Source organism: Musa acuminata, chromosome BXJ2-8 (assembly GCF_036884655.1).
Source record: "Musa acuminata AAA Group cultivar baxijiao chromosome BXJ2-8, Cavendish_Baxijiao_AAA, whole genome shotgun sequence".
NCBI lineage: Eukaryota > Viridiplantae > Streptophyta > Magnoliopsida > Zingiberales > Musaceae > Musa > Musa acuminata.
In genome coordinates this window covers 1285519-1309656 of record NC_088345.1, presented here as the reverse complement: position 1 = coordinate 1309656, position 24138 = coordinate 1285519, and the positions used below count along the sequence as shown (strand labels likewise).

Genomic DNA, 24138 nt, shown 5'->3' with positions numbered 1-24138 from the left:
TAAGTGCATTACCATCCTGATATTTAATCACGATCTCAAATATAATTATCTCATATATTAACTATAAAAGATCCCTCGAGCATGCTTTTAGGTATCTAAAATATTTCGATACTCTTGCCCTCGTATAGATTCGATACACTTGACTAAATCATTTAAATTTAAACTAACTTAAGTATCAAAAATATTTTATCGAGTATATCCCAATGTATTTTCAAAAAGTTTCATTTGAATATCTCTTTTTTGGATCCTATGAACAAAGTTTTTATATATATAAAGTTTTTTTGCTACACATCTTTAGTTTTTAAGTATGAAAATATAATTATATATATATATATATATATATATATATATATATATTTGGTTATTGAGCTCTATAAGATAATATTTTTTAGTTAAATAGATAGATAATGTTGATACGAGAATTATGACATGTGAATATTTTATGTCCATATGGTTTACACATCATCTTCGATCAATCAACATGTCATTATTGCTGAACTAATATGTCATCTTTTATCTAGTCAGTTGCGTGAGTAAAAATGCTAACTTAGTCGAACATCACCCCCACGTCTTTCGAGTTTGATGTTACGTGATCACGATAACAACCATAGTAAGTGCATTACCATCCTATATTTAATTACGATCTCAAATATAATTATCTCATATATTAACTATAAAAGATCCCTCAAGTATGTTTTTAGGTATCTAAAATATTTCAGTACTAAATCATTTAAATTTAAACTAACTCAAGCATTGAAAAGATGATTTTGTCGAGTATATCTTAATGCATTTTCAAAGAGTTTCACTTGAATTTCTCTTTTTCCGACCTTATGTCACTTAAAGACCGACATGAAGTACGATCTCAATTTTGAATCGATATTCACTTCGAACACTCAAAATATGATTTAATAAATATATTTATTTTATTTTTAAATTATTTATATCACTCATAGAAGTCACTGATGTCATCGGTATATATCTAATAAATGTTTATTACCAATTAATTTGAATTGAAAACTCTAGTAATTTGATGTATCTAAAACTCCTTAAATCTTTACTCATATTATTTTATCTAGAGTTAAAATGGATTACATTAAAACAAGATTAGATCTACATAATAGCCATAAAATATAATAGACCTTAATGTTAATTGTACTCTTTACATCATTATTCGTGCAATCATCCAAAGGATACATTGGGATGGTAGGAATTGTCAGAACTAAGAGTTATTTTTATTTTTTCCACCAAATAAATAATATTATATAAACTCATAGTATCTATCATAGATATATTGGTTAATTTAGATTGCTGGAAACAAGAACTTGTAGCTTTGTTTGTATGATTAGAGAAAAGATATGAACTCTCCTAAAGCACAGACATTGACAGCATAAGCTCACATGGATCTTGTTTTTTAGCAGAGAAACCCATGGATAGATAGATCAACATGGAAACAGTGAAAAAGGATTTCATAGCTGTTGGATAATTCAGCACAAGTATGTGATTTTTTTCTTCCAATTTCTTCTCATCGAAGTGTGTTCACAACTTCAAAACTTGAAGAGAGAATCAAATGCAACAATAGAAGTAGAAATCAAAGCAGTGAGAACGAGTGCTGGCAGCATTGGTTATGTTTATTTCATCACGTATAAGCCACAAATGAATCCAAGTATTAGCAGTCCATGCAACACCTCTAACCTTTGCCTCATGTCCAATTCCTCAGTACTTCATACGTCAAAAGGTTTATGGATCAGCTATCTCACTAAACTGGATTGTGAACGAATAGTATTAAGCCCAACCTACCATTGGACATGAATTGCATGGGTTATAATATCCCAAAGTTTAATGCTTTTTCTCTCATCGGAAGATTTGATCGTAACGCTTATCTGATTCAATGATCACAAATGGGTCCATCTATATTTTCTGGTAACACAGAATGGTTAACCTCATTATGATTGTGTCAAGATGCCACCAAAATGGCCACTGGGAAAAATAGGATTCAGAAGAGGAAGAGAATCCAAAGATCATATTCCCAACGATGGAGCATGTCCTCCTCCTTACCCGACCAAGTGATCTTTGACTTCAGAACAGCTGAGCTACTCTTGGTTCCTATGATATCAAACAAAGGGAACGGAAGCAACAATAATATGACAGGAACAATCTACATCAAAAGCAGTTCATCCTAAACCATTTTGCTGTTGAAGGTTAGCAACATCATACTGTTCTAATCCAAGATACAAAAAAGGCTAACAAAAATCTCAAATTTTAATGGCAATGGCATCTCTAGTGAGACGATTCATCTTAGCAATATGCTAAAGCTGAATCTCTTTCTTATAGATCGAGGGTTAGAACTCTTGTTATTCTATAGTGTTGTATTATCTTAAGAGAGAGGGAGAAGCGAAATAGTTGGGTTGCAAATTGGAACTTTTTTTGAGTATCTTTATCGATTTGATTCAGTTTAGAGTAATTAATAATTATATTTTGAACCCAAGTCAGAAACATATGCTAAAAGTTGGTTACTTGATTACACTTCATTAAAGGTAAAAAGGAAAGATCAAAGAACAATATCTTAGACCTTTATTTGGACCAATCACAAGCCAAACAAGTGTTGCTATGAGCTTGCATGTACCATGCATGCACTACCAAATATCACCATCTTTGTCATGATGCAATCCCAACATCTTACGAGCCAAACCAAAGAAGTTTCCTTAAACTTATATATGTTATATATGTGTAAGAATATAGATTGTTTTTTATAGCACTAAGGTGCTGTTGATAGTTCGTGTATCATTACACATCTTATTTTATAGGGGGAGAGGTGGCCCAATCCTTAGGGTTTAAGGACTTATCTTATGGCACGTATAATTAATACTTTTCTTATAGGACTGTTGTACCGCCTTAGTTGGTGACTATCCCTATTTGTGTATGGGCTGTCCTGTCCTAATTTGAATTAGGACTTGGAATAAGGTGAATGAATTGTTAGAAGGGTTTGGATTAAAGTGAATGAATTGTTAGAATTTGGACTTTGATCGACTATACAAGACTTAATTCTTTAAAAAGCTTTTGAATATAGATCAATCAAACTAGTTGAATAGTGTTTAGATGGTCCTCGACTATGGCTCTCCCAATTAGATAATTTACATCATATTGAATCTTGCTTTGAAGCTTCTTTTCTTTCCGTCTTAAGTATTGTGGCTGGCCATGCTATCTACGCATACCATTTTGACGATGTTCTCCTTGTTGTCGAGGAAAATTTCATGTGCTTCTACTTATCGTCAAAACTCAATGATTTATTCTTACACAAATTGGTCCTTTCCTTAGTTAAGGTAGTGCTACTTCTTGTATCTTTCTTTAAGATAAACATGATTAGTCCCTTTCATCATTATTGATTTGAAATTAGACTTGTCATCATATAAGCATATGTTTAATTAACTTGAGTCATGCAAGCATCACCCTATCCTCATTGTTAGTCATATAGATCAAAACAAATATCAAGTTAATCTATTAATGAGTGTAATATCTCATCATTGATCGAGTTATCATACGAGGATATGTCGATGTGAGCCTCAATATGAAGGGGTCTAGTTTTTACTGTAATATTTTGCTTAACAAAATATTCTTCGTAGTTGTGCATCTCAAAGAGATTTTTATTGTGACGTTCCTTGCTTAGTCATCCTTTGTTGTAGAATAATTGGTTTGGGCTTGTATCTAGCCCATCATGATCTCCATATAATGGGCTAGTTCTCCCATTTGAGTAGTGGTTAAGATAAATGAATTATTGAAATTTGAGCTTCACATAATCCATTAAATTGATTAAATAATATTAAGATCGTTTATCAAATAGGATATTAAAAAATATCACATTGTATTTCTAATTAAAAGAATCAATAAGGAAAATTTTAAGATGTGAAATTTATTTTTTCTTATCGGGAAACAAAAAAAGTGCTCAACTATACACACAAAATATTTTCGTTCAAATTTAGGTTTGGATATCTAATCGACTTTCAGAGCTAATTTTTCTTTTTTGACTACAACATGTGTTCTAGAATTTTGTTAAAAGTATAATTGTTTGCGTTAAGCCATCGCAGTAATGAGATAATAATATTGAAAGAAATATTATTATCTCATTACTGTGACTGACGCCACACTGAAGTTAATCTTCTTCTTTATTTTGGAGTCTTTAAAATCCCCTCTCCCACTAAAATCATCAGATTACTATGATATTTAATAATAACTTAATAGATAATTTAAAACTTTATATTATTATAATATTTAATAATAATTTAATAAATAATTTAAAATTAATTGATGAAGACAACCGAATTATTACATTCATTAGTGATAAAGAAAATATGATTGAAAAATTAATTTTAAATTAATAATTTATTGGAATATAGCTAATTATAAATTCAAAATATCTACTGAATCATCGATCGATCGATAGATCAAAGTATATTTTAATTAAAATTTATTTAGTAAAAATATTAATTATAAAGATCGTGAGATTTATATTATGTATTATGACATTTGAATTAATTGATTACGAACATGGTGCAAACCCAAATAAAAAATTAAGTATTATACGAGTATTTTTATTTGAGGAAAGAAGGACAAATACATGATTCAAACTCTTAATATATTCTATGATAAATAGTTTGATCGGATGACTATTAATCTCAAAAGCTTAATCCAATAAAAGCATTTATGGGATACCATGCAAAATTAGTATATTTTATCAAATATATTATAATTTCATGATATTCCTAACATTCATAATTTAATTTTTAGAATTATAAATAATCTAATGCAGAAAGTATATACGTTTGAATAAATTATAAATAAGAAACATATAGAATTCTTTTATTTGAACAATAAAAAGGTAAAAAAAAAATACATATTAATTTTTTATCATTGCCATGACATAAGACCTTACGTCATCTCACATGTGGGTGACGGATGGATGACTCAACCTAATAATATCTAGAAATTAATTAAGCATGACTTTAGATATTCCGACAGCATCTTAATTAATTAATTATTTATTTATATCTAAAAGCTTAAGCTTTTGGATGAAAGTAAGATTTTGATTTTACAATCCTAACCTAAACTCAAAAAATAAAATATTATAATAATATTTTAATGGCCATTTTGATGTCCCCAACATTGCCATGGCTGTGAGCATGTGATCTCCCCCCTAAACACACGTCATTAAACACTTAATTATTGCTGTTAAGCCCCCATTACCCAAATCAAGATTCCTATTAGCCCTCACATCCTTCACATGGAAGGCAATCTATATAGAATGAGGAACGACCCGTCCCCTGATTACCTACCCACGGAAAGGAACAGCCAACCAAAAGCCCATGTTGGTTGGGCCCCACTTCAAAGTGTTCAGACATAACCCGTGTTCGTTGGGTTCGTTCCGGCGTACAAATAAGCCTCCCTTTGCTCGCGTTGCTTCGCTCATTGCTACTGCTACTGCTGCTGCTGCTTCTTCTTCTTCTTCGGCGAAGCGCAAGCCAAAGGCGGCGTTTTGATCGCTTTGCTTGCTTCGATTGCGCGAGATGAACCGATCGCCGACGGACGGGAACGAGCTGGAGGCGTCGGGGCTCGGGCTCTCCCGGTACGGCTCGGATCCCGGGTCGCTGCTCGCCGGGGTCGCGTCGGAAGGGGGGGGGATCAGCCGGTTCGCGCCCGCCGGGGAGGACTCTTCGTCGAGCTGCCGCGGCTCGGACCGGGGGCCGCGGGGACCGTACGAGCCGGATGAGGTACACGCGGCAGTGGATCTCGCCGCGAAGGTCGGCGGCGGGCCGGCCTTGGTCCGCCACAGTAGCTCGCCCGCGGGGTTCTTCTCTCGTCTCTTAATGGATCACGGTTCGCATCCTCCCCCCCCCCCCCTCTCTCCCGCTCTCCTTCCTTCCTCCCTCCCCGTTTCCATTTAGTGGCGAGCCGGGCGGGGAGCCCGTTTCCCTGTCACCGGAAACCGCCGTCTCGATGCAGAGATGCGGGAAGCAAAGAGTGGTCTGAAGACGGCGTTCCGTTGCATCGTGACGGCGCCGTCTCTGCCGCTGCGGTTGGTTTTAGTGAGGCCGAGGTTGACCGGCCGTGCAGGTTGAATGAACTCGATCTACGTAGGCTACATGGCTGGGGATGGGCAGTAAACTTCGTCAATGGCGACATGATAACGATGGCAATGAAGGCACGGTAGTCGTAGACAACTCAGGAAAAATGAGAACAAGGTTGCGGTAGGGGGGCTACTTGTTTTGGGGCCCCAGCAAGGCGACATGGTTAGGTTCATTTGCCCCATTAATGGATCATTTGATTCTGTCATCACCCTGTTATGCTTGCTAAGCTTTTCCTCCTTTTATTGCTTCTGTCACACAAGAACAAGGTGGCAAATTGCATCACTTTTATGTTACAGGGATCTGAAAACGATAATTAATGATTAAAAGAACATCCCGGTAGACTCAGTTTATAGTTGTAAATAAATGAAAAGGTTGTTTTCGTGACCGATCTTCTAGATCACAATGGATAAAATTATGGTATCAGAGCTCAGCCTCCATTAAATAGATCGAGTTGCTTGTGATGATCATCTTGGACTAGTTAATTATGATGCATAGCGCATATTTGTTTGATCACGAAAATTTGTAGTGGTAATAGAATGCAGATGTCATTTTGAAGTTATATGTCTAGGGAGACAACTATGACATCGGGTGAAAGGCCACTGGGAGCATGAAACCTTAGTGTGATGTTTCGAACCCTCCACCTGAGGTAAGAGATCCCAGATACACATCGCCAAATTATCTGGTTGGATATATAGTTTAATATGAAATAAGATACATGTAATGTGGAAGGTTTTTAAGCCGTGGATGTAATTTAACTTCTTGTCCCATGCTTACAATTAACTCTTGAGTTTCAAGTTAGCAATATCTGAGTGCTTCGAGTAGTAAATGCATGTTCAGAAGTGTCACTTGATAGGGAATGTTGTGATAGATGATGCTCACTAAAAAAAGTGCAAAGAGGCATATTTACTCTTCTTGTATGGTGAAGTTTAAAAACCTATAATTTCGTAAAGCTCTGTATGATCAATGATCCTTTTCTTCATCTTTTGTTTATTAGATGATGTTTGGTAGCAAACATGTAATGAGATATTCCTGGTATTCCATTATGATTTAATAGTTCATATGATTTTTCTGCGCAACCGTGCATATCTATCAAAAGTGTACTTAGTGAGTTAGTGTTCGACCTGATTTCATTCTAGATAATGCACATTTCATTGAACCCATGAAATCTATGTTTGAGCACAGTCGCATATTAGGGATGATGGTTAACTTTTCCGAATAGTTGTACATTTTCATTTAGCAAGCATTTACTATTTGATTTTTTGTTCAACCTCTGAAGTTGATTAATGTCTGTGGCTATATCTTTTTAAAAGTTGGATTGTTTGGTTTTTCTTGTTGAAATTTTGCATCTTCCTTTCGAATGTCAAATCAATATGGATATCTTGACACATCTAACTTTGCTGCTATTCTTGTATCGAAACATGGATTTGCATATGGAAAATTAATATGGATGTGTTGATATTCAAAATCTTGAAATAACAGAATACGATAGGGTGCAGGTAGATCAACTAAAATGAATTATACAATGCCATAGAACATTAAGCTTGCCATTTGTTTATGACAAATAATCTGTAGTGTTAGGACAGTTTGTTTCCTTGGTAGATGGTAACAACTAAATGCCATTGCTAACCTATTTATTCATCATGAAGGAAAGTTGTTTTTACTATAGGTCTTCAAGAATGCAGAAAAAACACCAAGAGCTTTTCATATTGAGCTTAGATCATTTTGTCGACTTCATTGATCGCAGTTTGATGCTTAATATAAGTAGCATAAAATTCCATCTCTTAAAGTATCAGGGAATCGATATTCAAGAAAAAGCAAAGTTTATTTCTCTCAAATATCTCAAAGTATGCTATTTTTGTAATTATTTAATGAATAGAATGCCTTGAGGAATTATGTGACACATCTAACAAGTACCCTAAGAGCAACATGTCAGGCAAGGACCCAACATGGATTAGTAATTCATGCTTCGTAGTGTGCCCACAAGGAAAAATCTGTATTCACAGTTCATTCTTTTCAGAGGATATGGTGCATTTCTTGTTTCCAAGTAAAGACTCCAGTTTGTGTTAATTACTCATAAAGAGGTTTAATTGCTTTTTTAGCTTGTTTTTAAGCAAGTGTGACGAGAATCATATCGAGCTTTGATGAATTATTTCATTTTGGACTTTCAGCAATTGCATGGGAAGGAAAATGTTAGCGATGCTTCTATATGTAGGAGGCTTACAATTCTAAGGATCTCTTAGAATTCATCATTAACTGATTTATCTTTAACTCATAGGTCTATCTTCCCCTAGTGGAATTGGAAGTTACTCTCGGACCGGCAATGGTGGTGCGCACACAGTGGCAAGTAGAAGGTTGACGTCCCAGTGGAGCTTTTCAAGGAAGGACACACTCTCACATATCTCTGAAATGAGCATTCCAGAGATAGGAGAGGATGTCGACTGTGACAGCAGCTCAGACGAGGCAACCGCACATGTCGAACAATCTTTTATCTCTGGCAATTTTCAGTTAAGCTCATGGGATGATAGCAATTCAATCATGTTTTCTGCTCCTCACAAGCGAACTAAAGGCAACAACGGGGATATACTCACTAGTTTGAGTAACACCGACTCTCAGGTATACTGAAATGCATGAGCTTTTGTCAAGGCAGTGTTTCAGGCTAAGAAAACATATATACACAACAATGCCAGTTATAGAAATCAGTCTTTCCATTTGGTTTTAGTAGAATATGCATCAGGTAGAGACCAAAAGGACATCTTTCTTGGTAGCAGAAAGTAAAAAAGTGTAGTTGTCAATGGTTATTCAATGCACATTCTTCAATGTGGAGCCAGCTTGTTTTAACTTTCTCAGTTCTATGGACGTGTGATGTCTGTTAAAAATTTCTTCAACACTTATTCAGTATATATTTCATTGATTTCAGTTTAACCTATCAAAGAATTCATTAGAGGTGTCAAGCATCGAGAAGTACCTCCAGCTTCAGCAAGACTCGGTCCCTTGTAGAGTACGAGCCAAGCGTGGCTGTGCAACCCATCCCCGAAGCATTGCTGAGAGGGTTAGCTCATACTTATCCAAATACCTAATTCTTTTTCTCCATGACTACAACTGTGCTCTTCGTAAATTTAACATGAGTTGATCATCTACAAACTTGGTAGAGAAATCACAAAAGAGCATCTATGTTGTCTTTGTTCATCTAGTCCACCATCCAGTATCTTCTTTTCTCCAGTTCATGCGGTTGGTAGTTGCATTGGTGCACAGTTTCAATGTTTTTGTTTCTCCTGATAGGAAAGGAGAACAAGAATTAGCAAAAGATTGCAGAAGCTGCACAATCTTGTGCCCAATATGGACAAGGTAATAGAAATTTGGACACCTTTAAGGTGAAGTAAAACTCATGTTACCACCTTCTATAACAGGCAGACTACTGATTGTTCGAGCTGTTTGATGTTTTACAGCAAACAAGCACATCAGATATGTTAGAGTTGGCAATACAGTACATCAAAGAACTGCAAAGCCAAGTCCAGGTGTGCCTCCAGTGATATTAAATCGATTGTACTCAGACTTATTTCTTATCGAAACAAAGTGCACTCATATTCAATGATTGCATTAGAAGCACTTGCATCAGATATTTCAGTCTTAATTTAAGTGAATAAACAGCTCAACTAGGTTTCTGAAGATCATTAAGAATCTAACTTGGTATGACACCATGCTGAATGTGGCATATTCGCTTGTTTAATCACCACACGAAACCAATAAGCTGACAAAATTATACACAAATCTCCTCTCCTGACATCATTTGCTTTTGCAGAAACTTAAACAAGAACAAGAAGATTGCATATGCACAAGCAGGCAAGAGAAGGCTTGAAACTCTGTCTCATTCTTGTGTATATAACATGATGGTTTGCTGTTATTGTTGTTTCATTAAGATCAGAAGAATGGTCTTTAATCTTTTGTGTTTGCAAGAGCATGTAAAAGAGGTTTGTAGTTGTTCCTATATTTTTTCTTGATCATCTTATAAATTAGGGATTGAAATTGTGCGAATCTGATGCATTTCACTTTGTTGATGATGTTATCAACCTTAGCTATGCATGTCATGATCAGCAGAACTTCCCTACCTAAATAGCACTTCTGTTTCTCCAACTTAAGATATTACACACTATGACAATAAATTATATTTTATGATAAAAATATACAAGAAATACTTATAATACATATATATATATATGCACTTGAAGTGTCTTGATAAGCCTATAAAAAAATAAAAAAAGTTCACCGTAAATGCATTTATAAAAGGATTCATATATCTTGAATAAATAATGAAAATTATTTTTATTTTTCAATGCTCAAATGATCTTATCCATAAATTGCATCGGTTTGATTCTTGAATTTTTTTCGATGCCAAAAATTCAAATTAATGTTTGAATGAAGAATATTTTGTATAACACCAATTCTTTGCCACCATTATTATCTAAAGAATCATTAAAACTATTTAATTTTTTATTTATAATTTTATGTCACTAAAAATAATCATTTCACCAACTAATTTCGTAGATTTCATATGTTCATATCATTTTAGATTATATTTTCTCATTTTATTTTTTTTTTTATTTTGTATATAATTAATATAATATTATATAAAAAAAATTAGAAAAAAATAGCAATGAATGGTATAAATATTATAGACAAAGCTTTACGCACCGTGTCATCGAGCCGCGGCCCCCACCTGTCAACGCAGACGTGTCGCGCAGGCAGAGGAGGAAAAGGAGGTGGGGCCGGGGGCACCGCTTCCGCAACATCTGTAGTGCGTTAAGACGACCTTCCCCCACAAAAGAAGCCACACCACAGCCTCCGACTCTCCCGATCTGTTTCCCACCCAGTCTTCCCTACGCCAATGTCTTTGTTTCCTCCTATTTGATCGAGTTCGATTCAAGTTCTTCCTGGTCGTAACAGAGAGCAACGATTGCTTGTAATGGAGATCGGAGAGGAGCCTAATAATTCCTTGGTAATTAAGCTTGTATAGGCTGTTCTCCCATCTTGTTGCTTCCATGAATCCTTATTGCTTCGTCATCTAATTTACAGAGTTCATCAGAGGAATCCGCCATGACCGGAGGCAGGCCGCGATTACTGCATAGCTCCGGCACTTCACTCGTCTCCATCGCCCGCAAGTCCTACGGACGAATCGAAGAACTCGATGGCTACGTGGGTTTGCTAGCTCGACTGGTGGCCTTCATGGCGGGCCCCTTCGTGCGCCCGGTGGAGCGGCGATGGCTGTCTTGGCTCTCCTTCCTCGACTGCATAATACTGACGACGGAGAAGATATTGGTGTTCATCTTCCCGCCGCTCGAACCAGTCTTCACGAAGATTGATGAGCTTGCCCCCCTTGTCGATTCTCTTCCCGAGAAGTTCGATGGCGTGATCGATCAACTACTGCTGGTGATGTCCGGATCGAGCAATGAGGAGGAGGAACGGGATGAAGAACAGGAAACGAAACAGAGGAGTAGATGCGAAGGTGACCATGAATGGAAGAGGGCCAAGGAGAAGGTGCCGGAGGAGGAGGATATGAGGGAGGTGGAGAAGAGTTGCAAGGAGATCCTGGGGGCCCTGAAGAAGATCGGAATGGTGGAGGAAGGAGGTAATGCTGATGCTGGTGAAGGAGAAGGTGTTGATAGAGATCATCATCGAGGAAAAGATGCAGCAGGGAGGATGAAGGGAGCTGGTGGTGCTGGACCACAGAAGGAGAATTCTGATCTGATGATGGGGGATGCCATGCTAGAGTTGTTTGATGAAGGGTGGCAGCAGAAACGTCTGACAGGATAAAAATGCCAATAAGAGAGCTGTTAATATCATCATTTTTTTTTTTGGTCTTGTAGTCAATTAGAAAGATACGATTATGTTCTTTATGAAGCTTGAACTTTTGATGCATTATATCATTACGTGAAATGGATCTCCACATTGTCTATAAAAGGTGCAAATTGGATCTCAACAAAAGCTCGTTTGGAGCAAGAGAGCGATGACAATGTACATCTTTCCACTTCACAAAGGCAAAGTAAAAGAAGAACACGAACCTAAGATACAATGGCAAATTTTATAGCCAGTGATCAACATCCCTAGCATTGGAACAGTGCAAAACTCTTGTTCTTCCATATGGAATTCAGCTTCTTTGATCTTGCTTTACATGATGGCCTTGCCTCCATGATCAGCTCACCACCCTGCTGCTGCTCGCGTTGTCGCTGCTCTCTGAACAACTTCAGCAGCTTCCTTGCCTTCTCCTGCCCTGCACTTGTCCCGTTCAGAGAGATCGATACTAAGGCCGGCACGACGCCTTCCTGCAACACCATTTGGCTGCACTCATTGTTGTCATTGCACAGGATCAAGAGGCAAGACACAGCCTTCTCTTGCTCTTCAGGCTCACCGGTGTCCAAGACCTCTGCAAGTTCACCAACAAGGCCTCGGGTCGATACCATCTCTTCCCTTCCAGATTTGGTGGATGCTAAGTTTACCAAGACCGCGAGAGCTTTCTCGGTCCATTTGGCGCCTTCAGGCCCTGAAGGGGCTCCGATGAGGGAATGTAGACAATCCACTACACCTGATGATAGGAGGGAAGGGATGTTTGGTGGATGCATGGAGAGGTTGTGGAGAATACAAAGGGCATCAAGCTTGCGGAAGCTACTTCTGCTGTTATTGGATCGTAGAAGCTGGACGAGCAAACGGACAACCTCAGTCAAGCCATTCACAGGCTTGGCCTCATCGAGACAGGAGAGGTCAAGGTACAGGGCTATAGCTTCTTCACAGTTGTCAGAGTATGAGATCATCTGCTCCAGCAATGGTATCACTCCTGCTGTTATGAGCATTACCTTGTTCCTGAGACAAGATGAACTTATAAGAAATGGTTACAGACAAGAAAGTGATCCACAAATGCATTTATTTCTTCTACTTTTGGAGAAAATCATTGAGTCAAACACAGAACAGATGACAAAGTCAAACACATAACAGTTGACAACGAATGAAGATGATCAGTAGCTGGATTTCAAAAAAAAGGAAAATGAACAATTATTTTATAGGTATAATTCATGACATGATGTTATCACGATCTGGAGTAACTTGATTCTAAATGATCTACAATAACAACAAGAAAACCGTAATATCCCATTTATAATTTCTACTAAAATATTTTTGAGCTATAAAAAAATATTTCATTTCATATCTTTCCTAACCGATTATAAACTAAATATGAAAATAAAAAGGATAATGCTATAGAAAAATCAGAAGAAAAATGCAAGTACCGGTTATTGTTGACTGCAAGGTTGACAAGAGCCATTACACCAATCTTCTGAACCTTATCATTCCTATCATGGATAGCTGATCTCAAGAACTTAACAAGTGCCTCTATAGCCCCATTTGAACCCATAAAGATCCTTGCTTCTTCGTCGTCCTTCAGCAGGTATCCTATCTGCTCTACTGCTTTCGACTGCTTCCACAGACCTTTATCCTCTTCTAATGCAGCCAGTAAACCCTGATATCTCTCAAGTTCATCCACCTCATGATCTTGATTAGAGCACTTGTCCAAGATACCATCATGGCTATCTTTGAGCTCCTCTGCAATGCCATTGTCATCCAAACCAGCCTCCTTGATGCCCGTCCACTTGCAAGATATGGTACTGTCCAAGGATCTGGAATTCACAGTATCATACTGTGACAAAGCTAGCCTCCAATGATCAGCAGAATCTGGTGCGCCATCTGGAACAGGAACTCCATGCTGCTCACACCAAATAGCAATCAGGCCCTTAACACAATGGTTGGGAGTTAAACAGAGGTGGGAGAGATGCTGCTGAGTTTTCGGGCAGGTGACATGTCCATTACTGAACCACTTCTCAATGCAGGCACGCTCATAGGTCTGACCAGATGAGATGATGACAGGATCATACATGAGCTGCAAGGAGATGGGGCATCTGAATTCTTCTGGGGGGATGGGCACGCTTGCTGTTCTTGCGCCGCTTCGGTTGAGATTAAGAGAGCTAAGTTTGGAGAGCTGTCTGTCAAAGGCATGACACCTCCCATGTGGACCAGAGACCTTTTCAGAACATAGCACAGCGGGAGAACATGGAGCTGATCCCTGAGAGTCAAGATCCTCTGCCAACTCAGGTCTGGAAAGCTTCGAGTACTTCCTCATGAGATGATACAAGTAAGCTACAACAGCTTCCTTTCGTTTGTCTTCCTCAGCATGGACTTTTTCCATAAGCTTCTTGAGAGCTCTTTTCTCAGCAAGTGCTGCTCGGGAAGAGGTAATGCCCAGCCTTGAGGCAGCTTGATGGAATGATTCAAGTTCTTCGTTGTCATCTGAACTACTGTTGGATTTTCTGTATTTCCTAAGCAAAGTGATTACCTTGTCACCAGCCTGCTTCTCGGAGTGATCCAATATGAAATTGGTTGTCTCCAGCTCACCAACAATCTCCATAATCTAAGATGAGAGATGAAAAGCAAGATACTTCAGCAAAAAAATTCCTTAAGAGATCAGAAGAGATGATAAACCTTGAGAGATGCATTGACATAGATTGACATAATGTTACATACTGCTGTGGTTTAAGTATTTATGTTGTCATGAATGCATCTCCTAATCAACAGATCATGTTCTTTCCATCACTTAAATGTTGAAAATTTGCAGTATTATAAACAAACTCAGCAGTAGACAAAAAAAATTGAAGGAAAAAGTGGTTTCATCTTTCATTTTGGAATGTGACAGTTAAAGAACCAGTATTAGTGAACAGATTTAAGTTTTACTTCAACTTCCTTAAGATCATTTGAGAATGGAAGGAGGCTTGCCGATACTTGAAAACTAAGAGAAACCAAATAAAAATTATACAGCAATCAAGATGGGAAAAATATTACACAGTTAAAGATTAGATTGAACAAAACTATTTGAACAGAGTTACAATGCGAAGTGTCCCTGCAATCCAAATAAATCAGGATCAATTTGCCTATCTAAGAAGTGGCACTGTTTGCACTAACTAAAATGTGTCTCTGATTGATCATATTTTTAGGCACTAAACCCATGGAATTAGAAAATTGGGAAATATGTGACATGCATCAAGTGCTCAAACTGTAGTATGAATCAAGAAAACTCGGTTCAAGAACTGTTACAGGAAGTTAAAATCATTCAAAACAAGATTGTGAAGTGTCAAACATCATTGCAGCAAAGCTTCTAAATCTGGAAGTGGCACAAATGGCCAGGGAACTAGGTAAAGGTTGAATATTAACCAGATGGATATTTATCTAAGCATGCAATCAGCAATAATATGGCACAAAAACAAGATTTATGCTTCTTATAAAGACAAACAAACAAGTAAGAGGAGTGCTATGGCAATCAATAAGTGTCAATTTGCCTATCTGTAAGTAACACATAACTCTCGTGCAGCTTTGCCAGCTTGTCCATATGTATCACAACTAATGGAGAATTGTCCTGTAAACAAGTAAGTGTTTTGACCTCTAAATTTGCAGAAAACCAAAGGGTCCCTGATTAGCTTGCACTATCTTAACAACAACAGAAGCATAAGGATTCCTACAACCGGGTCGTTTTATGTAAAGCATAATAAGCATCTTAATGTGTGGAGAATGACTTTGAACCAAGTTGGAACTGAGACAGGATAGGTGTACTTAAAATAGAAAAAAGAATAATATATCAAAAGAGCTTATTTGGAACTTGGAAAAAAGGATAAATACATTAAAAGAGCTTTTTCTGATAAGTACATGAAATATGGATATGCAAGATCGACAAGCACAACATAAGTGGATAAAAAAAAAGATAAAGATCAAATGCAAAGAGAAGTTCATAAAATAACCAAGTGGAAAAATTGGAAAAATGATGTGTTTTCACAAATCAGGCAAATAATTAAGAACTACTGATGATAATTCCATGTTATACCACTGACAAGCTACCTTATCAAGTATAATTTGAATAAGAACATGGATCACATGCAGTAGAAGCACAAATATCTAGTTTCATTGATGATTATGGTATAAAAAGAATGTACAAATAAATAAAGCAAACCTTATCTGTGCAATCATAATGTACTATACCTGGCATGCAATAGCTCCTGGGACTATGCCTTCAACATGTCTAAGGCTTTCTTGCAGAGCACTTTTAGACTTCTCAAACTTGTGGAGTATGGATTCCCCAGTTATAGCCTAAAAGATCAAAATTTCACATTAAATATGACAGCATTGTTAAGCACTAACTAGTATAATGAACCAGTCAACATGTCAACTGTGTGACAAAGGATAACAAGTTCTAGTTTAGTTATCCAAACAGCGACTGGCATGTGGCATTATATAGATGCATCAATGATAAAAGCTATAAACAAGTTTTGTTGTCACAAGAAAAACAAAAGCAGGAGCAGAGAGGTACTTGTTTCATCCAGAATGACACAAATTGAATAGGTGACATGAAAAGAACAACTAGAGTAAATTACTTCATGAAATCCTTAAATTCATATCATTGACTCAAGTTCTCAGGTTGAAGTACAATTACCAAGAACTTTTTCACATTGGAAGTATCAACTAGCTTTTCTAATAATGCAGGGAAAGTAAATGTCAAAATGAACTATATGTACAGTTTCACAAGATAAATGCTGTATTTACATCAGAAAGTTTCCAGAACACCACTAACAAGACAGTGCAAATTCTTGTAATCATGGAAAATGACAACTTGTCAATTGAAAGAGTATGCTCACCATGTCATTTTGTCATAGTCTCAGAAAAGATAAGAAAGGGCAAGAACAAAGGAAAAACTTCTAAAGTCTAGCCATCATCTGGTCAGTGCACCATGACATATTTGCTAAAAATTAACCTTACCAAGTATAGCTTGCTACAGTCTGAGCAATGATGTAGTAGTCCTTCGGCTTTGTCAAGAGCCACGTGCAGTGAGCAGAGCGCCTGTATTCCGGTTTTACTTCTAGGTCTAGCAGCTTCTATGAATGGGAAGATCTCCAAAACCTTACAAACAATTGTGGAAAGCATTCTGAACATTCCTCCATGCAACTGCAACAAGTTTTTATACTCATCACTCCAATAACCATTATGGATATATCTATAGGCCAACTAACACGTCAGGCATAACCCTTCCATATTCTATTGCTCAAAATATAAAAATAGAATAAAATACTTTAAAAGTTGCAAGTTCATGAACCATATGTAGAGAACTCACTCATAAATATCTTTAACAAAATTATCGAACATGGAAATTAATATTTTTACATTTGCAAATGTAGAGAAGAAAATTTTTCTTTAATATTTTAGCACGAAAAAATTCGAATTATTAAATGAGCAAAAAGTAATGCAAATTTTATCAGTTCAACTGTAGATGAAGCTTGTTCGCAGGTTCGAAAAGATTATCAACATGCAACTTAGGTGACCGGAAGTCTGTTTGGTCGATTTGCAATGAATTGATAGTCATGTTCAAGTTGGAAATGATCAACCAAAGTTACGTTGCATGGAGATCAAGATTGAAGTATACACCTTTGGATCACCGACCACCAGCATTCTCTCTACCATCTTAACTGCATTCATGATTATAACTCAAGAGTCCAAATATCTGGCATAGAAAACAAAACTACATGAGGCACCAGGAGAATAAATGACCAAGCATGAAACAACTGACACAATGCTTTAGCAAGTAACAGAGAACTAAATACCATGCAAGAAACCCAAAAGAATGAAAAAACATATACAAAATTTGTAATTTGGTTCAGAGTTACAAAAATAAGGATTTTGTCACGTAAAACAACAAGCAATGCTGACGGCTAATCCAAGCAAGAAAATTAAGAAAATCTTCATCATACAACAAATAGAAGTAAAAAATTACTTTGTGATTTACTCCAAAAAAGCAGTTTTCCTCAAAGAAAATCCACCGGAGAAAATGAACTACTACGAGAAAAAGAAGAACCTAACCTTTCCCCAGACTTGGACCAGTTCCTTATGCTTCCCCTGTTCTGTGACCTACCCCGAAAATCCAGCAAATCCCTCAACGGGTTTCATCAGAGAGCGCCGGGGACAGAAAGATCTCGTTCCTAAAAAGCGCAAGCATTCCGTCGCCTCAAATCCTACCACTTAGGATTCGTCGAGCAAGTGTTCTACGTTCCTGATCGTCAACCCCCAAAAGAAGGAACGAAACAGAGAACCGAAACAAGGAAGGCGATAACGAGAGAGCACGAGAAAGGGTTTCAAGATCTCTCTTATAGGACTTAATAATGACTCGATTATTTACACCCATTAACTTAATCACTCCCTTAATGATTTGTTAGTCGATAGCCATTGATTTATTAGCAGCGACACGAAACTGACATTTATTGATATCGTGGCATATCACATGATATTTCCAAACGTTATTTGGCTTTGTATCGTTTATGGCCGCTTTATACTTCCGATTTATCAGTTTGCCGACCTCTGTCGGCTAGCAAGTCGAAAGACCCTTTTCCTCTTTTCTCAATGCCAAAATTGGGCCGATCTAAACCAAGATATTAACAGTAATTACGTGTTGTTCTCCATTAGCGACGAGGGTATTTCAGTAACAGAATCCCTTAGTGGCATTTGTGATGTTTTGTTAACCGTTGAGGGTACGGAATACGTAGGACGGATAGTTTCGTACGTCATCGTCCCTGATCATCACACGTGGTGGATCTTTCGCCGCACGTTCTTGGAGGCATGATTGCGGCGAGCGGCTTTTGTGTACGGAGGCGGACACGTGGGCGGCGGCTCAACGCGGTCGGTAAGGAGGCGATGCTTTCCATCTTCAAAACATACTTTTTTTCCTACGAGTTTGTTCGTACCCGTAATCTACCAGACTTGTGATTAGAAGTCACGCGGACCCCACCAGAAACATCGCCCTTATCTGCATCCTGGATGGCAGACGGGTAACGACGAAGAGGTAGGCAATCACGTTAGCGCTTTGCTTAGCTTAGCGGCTGTATGGTAAAAAGCAAAAACATGAGGGGTTTTGTGGTAAATCACCTTATTATTACGGAAACAAGCGTAATTGGCAGCATATAATAGAATGTAAGGCCCATTCCCTGCTCTGCCGACAACCAAGAGTAAGAGTCTAATATATTAGGGGACATGTAGAACTGCGAAGTGTCGTCGTCTTTGAAAGAGCAAAAGCTTCCGTCAAAGATTCTCGAAATATCACATCTTATGGGGATATATGGTGGTTCGACTATAAAATTAGCCGTCTTGCTTTGTATGTTTGTGCACGGATGCATGAATCAGCTATTATTGCTTCGAATTATGGCGATTTGAAAACACTGAAGTAGGTGATCGGGATCAACTGTTTTCTCCGAGGCAGGAAACGCGATCCCAACTCATAGAAGACGGACAGGACGTCGGGAGCGACGACGTGGGGCATCATGTCCGTCGAGGAACCGTGTTTCTTGACTGAAGCGTGACATTCGATCGGCGCCAAAGAAAGGAAATCGAGATCATCTGTGTCGTTCGGAGCAGGAACCTCTCTATCTGGCTGGATGGGAACCAGCAACGACGGTGGGGACCAGCATGTCCGTGGACGAGGGTGTCAGGAACCGTGTTTGTTGGCTGGGAGCAATACAGAAGATCGGCAAGCCGACGACCATGGAGCCGACTTAGGCCACGAATCGTGCGGACAAGTCATGGAATACAGATATATATATATATATATATATATCCGGTGAATTGGGACCCATCATATTATTATTAGATGAGACTGACGTTGCGGGGGAAGTGTGAGAACCATGCATGGGTTTGACTCACGTAACCATCGGCACATTGCTGCAAGTGAAACCAGCTTGCGGTGGGTTGCGTAGATCGCACTGGATTCGGCGGATGCATAAATTAGTCAACGGGACTAAATGATCTTATCATATTTTATTTGATGAAGTTATCATATTTTACTTAGAAAATCTTCAATTTGATGAAGAGAGAGAAAGCATGAGCTTAACAGACCTTCAAGTCACAAATCTATTATATTATTATATATTTAATAATAATATTATTATTATTATATTAAATTACTACAAAACCTTTTAAATTATACTCATACTGATTATTAGAATCATGATATAGTCAATTTTGGTTATTTATCTGATACAATAAAATCGTGTCTAAAATGATAAAAAAAAAAAAAAAATCTTTTGAAAGGATGAAATGTAAAAATTATTATTTGATTAAAAAAAAATACACATATCTCATATATCTTATTTCAGTCTATTTCTATAAAAAAAATATAATATTACGTCCATTAAAACATCACTAATGTTGAAGTCAATATTTGTTTATTGTGGGTGTAATAAGTAATAATTATTTTAATATTTATTTAATGAACTCAAAACAAAGATATACCTAAAGCGATTACTTTATATGGGGTAAGTTTTGTAACCGTTGATTTAATAAGAAAATATTTCTTTTAGATATTATGTTGATAAAATATATCCAATAGGCTCTTCGTAATTTTAAAAATTATATATGACATATATGGTAAGCACTGATTAAATTTTATATGTTAAGTATAGATTGGTCTATAATAATTATCATATCATTTGTCTCGATTATACTTAGAGATAAGAGTAGAGCATAATATTTGTTTTGAAACCTTAATCATCATTACATGGATTACAAATGATTAAGTGATTCTTTAGTTACTTTCTTATTTTGTATGACCACAAGGAGACATTTTGGTCCTCTCATAGATATTTCTTTGTTCTTAATGAATGGACACATACCCAAAGAGAAGATATTTTTAATATGATAGATTCCTTTAGATATTTTTAATGTGATACACTGTATCTTTGTTCTAGATGGATGTATCATGCTCATTTGAAACACTTTGATGGTATCGAACATTTTAGATTTTTTTTTTTTTTTTTTGTCTCGACTATATGCATCTTGTCCGAAAGGAACACTATAATCATATTGGAAACTATAACTTTTTTTTTTTATTTTTTTGATCTTGGATAGATGTATCAAGGATGATTTGGATACTTATTTTTATCCATTAATTAGCTTCTTCACTAAGTCAAATGAAAGTCTTACTATCACAATAGACATTGAGATGCAAAGTGGTTTGCAGATGATCAAAGCCACGACCTCAAGATGAGTTAGGCATTTACAAGTTAAAAACAAAAGTGATTTAGGAATTACCTGTGCATGATCAACTTGAAGGGGTGGCCAAACTTAACGATGTGGCTAACTTGGCAATGATCATATTAGAGGGTAATCGATTTTAAAAAATAATGATTTGATTATGCAAACAATTAGAATATACAATAATATTGATGAACTAAATTAATTATCTTGAGGTGCCACCACCTCGAGGAAGCAACTAATTTAATAATATAGCCAATTTATATGATCATTTAAAAGGATGTTCTTATCCTAAGGATGTGATTGACGGGAATATGACCAATTTGAAGATGTGGTTTATTGAATCATGTAGCTGACTTAATTATAAATATTTTAAAAAAGTGATTGACATGATGAGGTTGGACAATTATCGACTAGAGTAAATAAGGGTATGAATACTATTTGGACAATTATCGATTAGAGTAAGTAAGAACATGAATATTATTTAACTTTGTAGAATATTTGACCTCAAACATAAATTATCCCTCGAGATAACTCCACACATCATGAGATGATGAAAGCTAAAATTCATAAATAATATATGTTTTTTCTTTATAGGCTCGAGGGCTTTGACTATTATATATCTCTTTGTCCTTAGGGATAATTCAAAAAATATCATAGATTCTTAGCTATAGGACTAAAGGAAGTTGAGTTTAAACTCTTTTTTTAACTCTCTAAAGGATATCTATAATCTAAAGGTTTTCGTTACCAAGCATGCATGGTTGTTGAACCCTTAAAACTTAAGTATTAAAAAATCTCTTCATTTGAAAAGATATTTATCAAATTATTGTTATATCTAGAATTGATTTGAAAATTTTGGTGGGATCCGATAAAAATATCCTTTTGTGCATTGGTTAACCAATTTTTCATCCAAGTTTAATTAAAAATTTTATGATATTCATTTATCAAGGGAGACTAATGATGATCGGTGGGTATGGAGCTTACACTCTTCTCAGTTTGTTATTTTTAAAAATATTTATAAATATCTAATAGAAGGATAAAATAATTAAAAAATAAGTATTGAAAAGTTTTAAAAGTCGCTTGGAGTCTAAATATTCATTCAAAAGTTAAAACTTATTATAGATCTATTTATTGATTATCTGGTTTCTTACATTGTTACGTGGATAGAGGGGGGAGAAGACTCATTTAATTATATTTTTTTTCTAATCATTTCTTAAAATATTTTTTAGATATGATATAATTAAATTTAAAATTTTATTTTAACTAGGTGCATGAATAATAAAATGACAATAAGTTAAAAGAAGAAATTCATGTAAATAATCAATTATCTAAATCCATTGTATCCATCATTGGCACTACTTTTTGGATTCCATGAACAATTTTAACAATTGTTCCTCCCAATCCTACTCCATGTGAGGTTTTAAGCATGCTTAAAGATAGCCATAGATCCCCTTATGCTCAGATTTCTTAAGTTCTCCCAAACTCATCTGATGCCTCCATGGCTTTTAGAGCCAATAAAATTTTTATTTTATGATAATACATTTACTAGTAGTATCTTTGTTAGACAAAATACTCACCTTGCCACTAACCCTTTGTGCTGAATGTTGGGCAACATGAGATGGACTATAAAAAGCAATGAAGCAAAAGTATTATAATTTTTTAATCAAATTTGATGTAGAAAATTCAAATTCTTAATCAGAACAAGCCAAGACCTTTGTTCTTAAGTAATATTTATAATGATATTTTCATGCTTCTAATCTAAATGTAAAAAATTAGGTTCATATCAATTGATAATCTAATCTTTTAAGTGTATACTCTTACAAATACTGTAAAAACTTACTATATCCCTTTTCACTTACAGAATAGTAATATAATCTATGGAGATATTGATAATCCCGATTAATAATAATAAAAATTATTTAAAAATATAAATATATATGAGAATATAACATTCTTGTATTGTCTCGTATAGTGATTAGAAAAATATTGACAGATGAAGATATCAACGGTAGTTTAAAGACGATCATCGTCAAAAATCTCTAAGGCGAAGAGATGTAAGTTAGAGAAAATAAATTTTCAATTATATTTGTTAAGTAAAAAGAGACTGATTTTAGAGATTCATTTACACTCAACTTTTTTCTTGGTTAAGTCTAATACATAATTTCATTAAGACAATGTTGATTTCTTATAGTTGCTTCAGCTTCCTTGCTGGGAAAAAGAATTTGTAGTTATTATGGTATGGATTTAGGATTGACAAAAAAATTTTACTAGAGGAATAATTTTTTTTTTTTTGGGAGTTTCATAAGTTTGGGTTTATATTTTGTATAGAATATTCTCACAAAATTAGTGATGATATAAGAAAATAAAAGAGTTAATAATATAAAATAGAATGTCACAAATATATATAATGATAATTATAAAAAATCTTATGCTTATTTTCAATTATGATTGGGAGTTGTATAAAATATAATGATGGTTTATCGATATACTCTTATGGAATGATTTATTTTAGTACATTAATTAAGTAAATATGTAAATCAAAATAAAAAAAATATCCTTCATTATCAGACATACAATGATTATTTTAACTCTTTAAAATAACATATATTAGATCATTCCTTTATCATAAAAAAAATAATACAACGTTAACCAAAGAAAGATACGTACAACAATACAAATCCTATCATTCCTCTTAAATGATAAATGATAGAATATATGCAAAAGTCCATCAGATGACTGTCATGATCATAATCGAATGAAATAAATCGAACCACCACCGCACGATCAATGAAATTACATTAAGAGTACAAAAATAAATCCATTAATGAAATTGGCATAATCTCTATTATGATTCTACGAGAGATTTATTAGTAGCATTATTGTTATTAGGCAAGTATAATTAATTGGGCTTCATAGAGGCCCAATT

At 35.8% G+C, this 24138-nt stretch overlaps 3 protein-coding genes across 3 annotated transcripts; 2 read left to right on the top strand and 1 right to left on the bottom strand.

Moving 5' to 3' along the window:
• Positions 1-5369: 5369 nt before the first annotated feature.
• LOC135618540 (transcription factor bHLH128-like) lies at positions 5370-10151 on the top strand. Its single transcript, XM_065119481.1, has 6 exons — positions 5370-5868; positions 8395-8732; positions 9037-9168; positions 9399-9464; positions 9566-9634; positions 9919-10151. The coding sequence occupies exons 1-6, from the start codon at positions 5559-5561 to the stop codon at positions 9973-9975; spliced, it is 972 nt and encodes a 323-aa protein (XP_064975553.1). The 5' UTR covers positions 5370-5558; the 3' UTR covers positions 9976-10151.
• A 628-nt stretch (positions 10152-10779) lies between these two features.
• On the top strand, positions 10780-12037 carry LOC103994113 (uncharacterized). Its single transcript, XM_009414405.3, has 2 exons — positions 10780-11112; positions 11190-12037. Exons 1-2 carry the CDS (start codon positions 11080-11082, stop codon positions 11925-11927), a joined length of 771 nt encoding a protein of 256 aa, XP_009412680.2. The 5' UTR covers positions 10780-11079; the 3' UTR covers positions 11928-12037.
• A 25-nt stretch (positions 12038-12062) lies between these two features.
• On the bottom strand, positions 12063-18324 carry LOC103994114 (U-box domain-containing protein 7). Its single transcript, XM_009414407.3, has 6 exons — positions 18054-18324; positions 17622-17697; positions 16959-17144; positions 16185-16292; positions 13394-14568; positions 12063-12971 (listed from the first exon to the last, which is right to left on the bottom strand). Exons 2-6 carry the CDS (start codon positions 17670-17672, stop codon positions 12218-12220), a joined length of 2274 nt encoding a protein of 757 aa, XP_009412682.2. The 5' UTR covers positions 17673-17697; positions 18054-18324; the 3' UTR covers positions 12063-12217.
• Between the last annotated feature and the right edge of the window lie 5814 nt (positions 18325-24138).